The 7,738-nt window shown below is 46.7% G+C and overlaps 1 protein-coding gene across 1 annotated transcript in view; it reads right to left on the reverse strand.

The window, feature by feature from the left end:
• Positions 1–4,661, reverse strand: part of LOC108539627 (zinc finger protein 440-like) — an 18,423-nt gene extending 13,762 nt beyond the window's left edge. Inside the window, 1 exon segment of the mRNA XM_017888453.1 lies at positions 4,459–4,661. Within this exon segment, the coding sequence (XP_017743942.1) occupies positions 4,459–4,521 (63 nt within the window). The 5' untranslated portion in view covers positions 4,522–4,661.
• Between the last annotated feature and the right edge of the window lie 3,077 nt (positions 4,662–7,738).

Here is a 7,738-nt window from a genome sequence, read left to right on the forward strand (position 1 = left end):
GCCAGGCCCCTCTTCACTACTGATCTCTGTAGTAGACTAACTTCCCTCTTGACTTCCTCACACAAAGACTTCATGCCTATCACATTGTCTTCAGCTGGAATGTTAAATTCACTCTTTTAAATTGAAAAGGAAATAAAACCAGCTAGAAAGAAAAGAATACAAGCTCTGGGGAAAAAAGCAAACCCTAAAGAATTAAGTTGTTAGCCGGGTGCAGTGGTTGGTATCTGTAATTCCAGCACTTTTGGAGGCCAAGGAAGCAGGACTGTTTGAGTCCAGGAGCCAGAGACCAGCCTAGGCTACATATCGAGACACCACCTCCGTTAAAAAAAAAAAAAAAATCAGCCAGGTGTGCTGGTGGGCAACTGCAGTCTCAGCTACTTGGGAAGCTGAGGTGCTCGAACCAGGGAGGTCAAGGCTGCAGCAAGCCATGATCACACCACTGCTCCAGCCTGGGCCACAGAACAAGACATTAGCTCACAGAAAAAAATAAAATTAAACTATTGTACCTCATACATCAGCCTTGTATGGAAAATGCAATCCTATTATATTTGTTTGCAATTTCCCTATATAAGTGTTAGGGAAGCAGGGGCCTAGGGGAGCCAGAGCAACACCAATTTAAGTTCAGCTCCATCTTGGGACTAACAAGAAACACTCCTTGCCAGTCACAACCCATGGTCATCAAATGTTTCCCATGAAGGAAACAGCGTGAAGATGCCTGCAAGTATCCTTACACTCCCACAACAACAGAACGTCCCGATGTCCCAATACCCGTAACAATACGTGCTTTCAAGATAATTACAGTTACGTTTTAATGCACTTAGGTGCTAAAATGTAAAGGGTAGTTTTCTTTAAATCAACAGAGTAATAAATTTTGTGACGCTGTCAGCCCACATGCAGGTAGGCACAGGTTAGTTTAGTCTTCACATAGACAAGACTCCCACATAAGAAACACTTAGTACATTCCTCTACTTGCTTTATAAAGATGCTGTATGCTGTAAGAGAATCACTCTTTCTTTTCCTTCCTTCCTTTTCTTTTCTTTTTCTTTCTTCCTTCCTCCCTCCCTCCCTCCCTTGCCTTTCCTTTTTTTTTTTTTTTTTTTAATAGAGACAGGGTCTCGCTGTGTTGGCCAGCTGGGTCTTGAACTCTTGCCTCCCAAGTACATGGGACTACAGGTGCAGGCCACCACACCCAGCTAATTTTTGTTATTTTTGGAAAAGACAGGGTTTTCCTATGTTGCCCAGGCAACATGCTCTTGAACTGCTGACCAGAAGTGATCCTCCCGCCTCGGCCTCCCAATGTGATTGGAAAACAGATCTAAGTCATCATGCTAGCCCAGAGTAAGCTTTCAACAAACTCTCTTCTCACTGCACTTTGTGACTCATCTTGAATTCCTTCCTGTGTGAGATCCAAGAATTCTCTTGGGGTCTGATCACGACCTCTTTTCCTGGTGATATAAGCAAGAACTTAACTTCCAATTTTAGAATACTGAGTCCACTTCTCTGGAGTCTATTTTTTTCCTGAATGGGCCATTGATATCTTTCCACTTGAATAAACTCTTCAAACTGAAATCTGAACCTTTCAATTATTTTGGGTTGACAAGTCCAAATAAGGCAACTGCATCTCTGCCACCAATCAAGCATTTATCTGGTTTGTCTCCTCATGCACCTAATAAAAGCCTAGCCTTCAATCTGTAAACTAAAAATAAAAACATACCTTCTGGTCTGGTGAGGTGGCTCACACCTGTAATCTCAGCACTTTGGGAGGCCGAGGCGGGTGAGTCACTTGAGGTCAGGAGTTCGAGAACAGCCTGGCCAACATGGTGAAACCCCATCTCTACTAAAAGCGCAAAAATTAGGCGGGCCTGGTGGTGCGTGTGAGGAAAAGAAAGAGAGATCAGATTGTTACTGTGTCTATGTAGAAAAGGAAGACATAAGAAACGCCATTTTGGTATGTACTAAGAAAAATTGTTCTTCTTTGAGACGCTGTTAATCTGTAACTTTAGCCCCAACCCTGTGCTCACAGAAACCTGTGCTGTATTGAATCAAGGTTTAATGGATTTAGGGCTGTGCAGGATGTGCCTTGTTAACAATATGTTTGCAGGCAGTATGCCTAGTAAAAGTCATCACCATTCTCCATTCTCTATTAACCAGCGGCACAATGCACTGTGGAAAGCCGCAGGGACCTCTGCCCAAACAAGCCTGGGTATTGTCCAAGGTTTCCCCCAACTGAGACAGCCTGAGATATGGTCTCGTGGGAAAGACCTTATATCCCCCAGCCCGACACCTGTGAAGGGTCTGTGCTGAGAAGGAGTAGTCAAAGATGGAGGCCTCTTTGAAGTTGAGATAAGAGGAAGGCTTCTGTCTCCTGCTGGTTCCTGGGAATGGAATGTGTCTGTGTAAAGCCCACCATTCATTCTATTCTGAGAGGAGAAAACCCGCCCTGTGGGAGGCCAGATATGCTGGCAGCAACACTGCTCTGTTACTCTTTGCTACACTGAGATGTTTGTGTAAAGTGAAACAGAAATCTGGCCTACCTGCACATCCAGGCACAGTACCTTTCCTTGAACTTACTCATGATACAGGTTCCTTTGCTCACATGTTTCCCTGCTGACCTTCTCCCCACCATCACCCTGTGGCCCTGCCACACTCCCCTCGCCAAGATAGTAAAAATAATGATCAATAAATACGGAGGGAACTCAGAGACCAGCACCGGTGTAGGTCCTCGCATGTTGAGCACTAGTCTCCTGGGCCCACTGTTCTTTCTCTATACTTTGTCTCTGTGTCTTATTTCTTTTCTCAGTCTTTCATCTCCACCTGATGAGAAATACCCACAGGTGTGGAGGGGCAGGCCCCCTTCAGGTGCGCGCCTGTAATCCCAGCGACTCGGAAGGCTGAGGCTGGAGAATCGCTTGAATTCGGAAGGTGGAGGTTGCAGTGAGCCGAGATCGAGCCATTGCACTCCAGCCTGAGTGACAGAAGGAGACTGTTTCAGACAAAAACAAAAACAAAGTACCTTCCCAGGTAAGGGAAGTGACCGGCTCTTGGCCAAGGGGACCCCCAAAAAACCCTGAAAATTGAGTTCCTCTGTATGACAGGATGGGAGGTGAGACAGGCTTCCTTACACCCTCTCCCTTTAGGAGTTTAGATGCAGCAACTGACACACATTAATGTAAAAACAGACATCATCAGACTGGAAAAAAAAGACTCCTGTGGCAATAAGATACCAAATTACAAACAAGACCTAAGGCCACGCAAGGCAAGGGTAAGTCATGCCTTAGAATTCATAAAATCTAGAGAAACAGGTCTGTTTTTTGGCTGGGATGGAATCAAGTGGCAGATAACAGACCCCCTTCCTTCAGCATTCCTTCCTACCTCCTCCAAACTTTAGACAAAGCTTCACACTCTTAACCAGCTGCCACCTACTGAATCCCCCAACCACCTGTGCCTTCTAATCCCCCTTCCACAGGTCCCACCCTTTCTGTTTTTTGTTTCTGTTTTTTTTTTAGACAGTCTCACTCTGTCGCCAAGGCTGGAGTGCAGTGGCACTGTGTGGGCTCACTGCAACCTCCCTCTCCTGGGTTCAAGCAATTCTCCTGCCTCAGCCTCCCGAGTAGCTGGGATTACAGGCGTCCACCACCATGCCCGGCTAGTTTCTTTTTTATATTTTTAGTAGAGACGCGGTTTCATCATGTTGACCTGGCTGGTTTTGAACTCCTGACCTCAGGTGATCCACCTGCCTCGGCCCCGCAAAGTGCTGGGATTACAGGCGTGAGCCACCGCGCCCGGCCAGGTCCCTTTCTGCCAAAGGAACTTACACCTTCCAGTAACTAATTATTTTCCCTGCAATTCCTGTCCCTCTAAAATGAATAAAACCAAACTGTTTTGAGCCGCCTCGGGACCACTCACTCCAGGCTTCTTGGGGACGTTTTTCCCTCGGCCAAGGTCTCTCCTATTCGGCTCCGAACAAACTTCTTTATTTTACATAGTTTGGCTTTTTCCTTTGACAAACTACAAGCCAGGACTGGGTGTTTCTCATTCGTGAATCGCTATTTGCTCAAATGAACTCTTTGTTAACCTTCCTTAGTTTAGTTTTAAACAAGAGAAAAAGTGGACACTGGGGGTCCCACAGAACGCTGCTCCTCCTAGGCACGAACCGCACACCCGAGTCGGGATCCCCCCCATGACCCTCCCGCGGCTTCCGCACAATCTGGGTAGACGCGTGGCTTCGGGCACTGGAGCCGCAGTCGCCGCGCAGGGACAGGACATGACGCCTGGTGTCCCGGCTGTCGGCCCAGCCACACCCAGCAGCCGAGGGGACCAAGGGCCGAGCGGCTCCAGGAGGCCTTGGTCCCAGATCCCGAAGTCGCCCGCAGGAAGGCCAGGGTCTCGCCACAATCGGTTCCCGTCGGTCCAGGCAGCCCCTCCCCCGTCTCACGACACCCAGCCCCACACACGCACCATTTCCTGGCTTTCAGATGTCCCGGGGTCCTCTCTACACCTCCTGTGACTACAGCAGGGCATAGCGCAGGTGACAGAGCGACAAAATCCTGGGTAGAGGCACCAGGTCCCTCTCGGGGCTGGAAAGACCGGATCCGAACCGCGGCCCGCTCAGCCACAAAGGTGAAGGCAGGAATGCGACCCCCTCAGTGTCTGGATGAACAGTGGGCAGGGCCACGCCCCAGTGCCTCTGATTGGATGGAATGCTAGACCCCGCCCCCCATGTATGAGTGACAGCGGAAGCCCTGGGTATCAGGCCCTGCGGAGCCAGACTCGCGGATTTTAACCACTGCTTTCCTAAGGGTGAGCTCCTTCCTGCACTCTGGTTATTGGATATTTGCATTTCAGCCAAACTGGCTATTGATAGAGGAGAACGCTAGCGTCCTCCTCACTCAAGGGACTGTCCCTCTCCTTCGTTCTGCACGGGGTCACAGGAGTGTGCAGGGAATTTCAGACTCCGTGTCCACAGGAGCCATCTCCTGCCCCAGAGCAGCAGTGGAACGGAGACCAGGCCAGGCACGCCTGCACCAGGAGGAGAGGCATATGTCCTCAAGCGGGTCGCAACTGGGGATGAGACATGGCCAAGACTTGCTCACTTACCCCATCCCTTCCTCCCAGTGTGAAAATGCTCCCTTCTTCCAGATCTTCATTTTCACCAGCAGCAAACTCTTTCCTGGGGTTAATTTAAGCTTTTGCCTAAATAAACTGTCAACTTTATCCAGGTGACGCCCCCCAAACAATTCTGTCTCGAGCCTGATCTTCACACATTTTCTTTATATATATGAAGATCTCTGTTGGATATAAAATGCTTTAGGAATAAATTCTTGGTCCTGCGAAGTAAAACTAACACTTAGGGAAAAGTTTAATTTGTTTAGCAAGGCAATTTACTTCTGCAGAAGGGTGCCACTTGTGTCAATCAAGATCACCAGAGCACAGAGAACAAAGGTCACCAGGGGTTTTTTTATCCTTAATGCAGTCCCTATCTCTGTGTCACTCCTTCATGGCCTGGGGTTCGACCACACAATCTGAGCTGACCCGATTGACTACTTGTACGTATTTTTCTAAATATAGAAGGAGAGGGGAATGTGAGGTACAGAGGTGCAGCGTGTGAGACGTGCAGTTTCAGGGGAACAATGGGTACAGCTAACCAAGGGAACAGATGGGAGTTACTAATGAGAGCTGATGACGAGGGAGTAGGCTGTTTTACAGTAACTAGGGGCAAGGAGGAACAGGAAAGTTGAGTTTGAGAACAAAAGACAAAGAAGTTAGCAGGCTAAATCTTTGAAAAGAAACTCAGAGAAATGTACTGTGTGTTACAATTCCTCCCTTTTAATTTTCTTATGATCTTTTTCTCTTTAAACTTTTTTAACGTGTTTTGGCTTTGCTGTTTGATTTGATATTTTGAAAGGAAAAGCTTACTAGAACAAGGTGGAGGAGAACTAAGGGGGGTTTCAGTAAGTGCTGTCTGTGCAATCCTTTGTATTAGCCTATGGATGCATAGTATGACACAACACCTAACAAGAATAAGTACATCTGTTACGACTGTAAGAGCAATAAGTATTGAGGCTATGATTCTTTATTTACTGAACTGCTTTCCTAGTCATCTTGAAATAGGGTCATTGACTCCAGAATTTTTAGCTAATTCTTTGGATAAAGTGGTAAGTCCTTGCAAGGCCTTTGTTATGCTCTCACTGGGGGGCAGTGTTGTTTGGGATGAAGGTACAACATTGGGTTTTAATCATAACACAAACTCCACCTTTTTTGGCTAATAACATGTGTAGAGTCATTCTGTTTTGTTTATTTGTTTGTTTTTTGTTTTTTGAGACAGAGTCTCGCTCTGTTGCCCAGGCTGGAGTGCAGTGGTGCGATCTCAGCTTACTGCAAGCTTCGCCTCCTGGGTTCACGCCATTCTCCTGCCTCAGCCTCCCTAGTAGCTGGGACTACAGGCGCCTGCCACCACGCCCGCCTAATTTTTTTGTATTTTTTGGTAGAGATGGGGTTTCACCATGTTAGCCAGGATGGTTTCGATCTCCTGACCTCGTGATCCGCCCACCTCGGCCTCCCAAAGTGCTAGGATTACAGGTATGAGCCACTGTGCCTGGCCAAGCCATTCTGTTTTCTTAAGCTATTTGGCTAGTAGGCCTTCATTGGTCAGCTATTCTTTTGATAGCATCCTTGGTGTAATTCATAAACTGCTGCTGATTATAATAGATGTAATTTATCTAAGCTACATTTTTATTAATAGTTATTCAAGGAAATATGGATTTAAATCTTGCAATTATTTGGTCTCAGGTTTTGAACTTGTTAGGCAACTGCCCGTGGGACTCTAAGGGCCTTTGTGTAAACTTGAGATTCAAAAGACTTATAAGGGGCTTATTTTATTTTTCGGTGTTGTGGTTTTTCCTCTTTTAGTTGATGAAATGCCAAGGTGAAAGGGATCGCCAGTTGGACAAGAGCGCCAGTGCCGCTCCAGTTACTTGGCAGAGTGTCCAGTAAAGGTCCACTACAATACCACCGTATATCTGCTTGAGGATGACTAAGGGCAGACTGATGGGTAAGTTTTTGGAAGGGCTTAAGCTTATTGCATCTTGTTAAACTTCTAAGGAACGCCAAATTCTCCTCTTGTCGTGAGAGACACGAGGTGAAATTGACGTTGGGGGACGGACACTGAATGGCCTTTGGGGGCTGACCTGCAGGTTGTTGGACTTCAGGATATAGCAGAGAGACAGCTTGGCATGCTTTGTTGCCCCAGGCTGTGGAATTTTGGAAAAGAGCTACCATACAGCCTATGCCTGGTCGACTGAGGGGCTATCCTAGCGGAAAGGAGACAATCCCGGCCTCTGGTCTGCCATGCGCACAAGCATAACAATTGCTTTTGTCAATGTGCAGACAGAATCTTGAATCCATTCCAACCAGGCATTTACATCTTGATATCCTGTTTTAATTGCTAGGGTTTGTCTCAAATCTTTTACTTCTACAATATTTACTTTAGTATTATCATTAGGTAGAAAAGAGGTGACAGTCTGATTAAAAGAAAGCTTAGAAGGAGAAGAGAAGGAAGGGGGTAAAGAGAATGAAAAATTAATAAAACGTACTTCCAAAGACCTTATGAGGTCTGTGCTGGCCAAGTTGGCTCCTATGCCATAGAAGGGACTTAAAGTAGGTTTAGGGTCAGTAGAGGTGGAAATTTGTATGGGATTATATTGATTATACTAGCAACTGGGGGAGGTGCTTTTTTTTT

This window comes from Rhinopithecus bieti, unplaced genomic scaffold, assembly GCF_001698545.2.
Source record: "Rhinopithecus bieti isolate Rb0 unplaced genomic scaffold, ASM169854v2 scaffold_15296, whole genome shotgun sequence".
Lineage (NCBI taxonomy): Eukaryota > Metazoa > Chordata > Mammalia > Primates > Cercopithecidae > Rhinopithecus > Rhinopithecus bieti.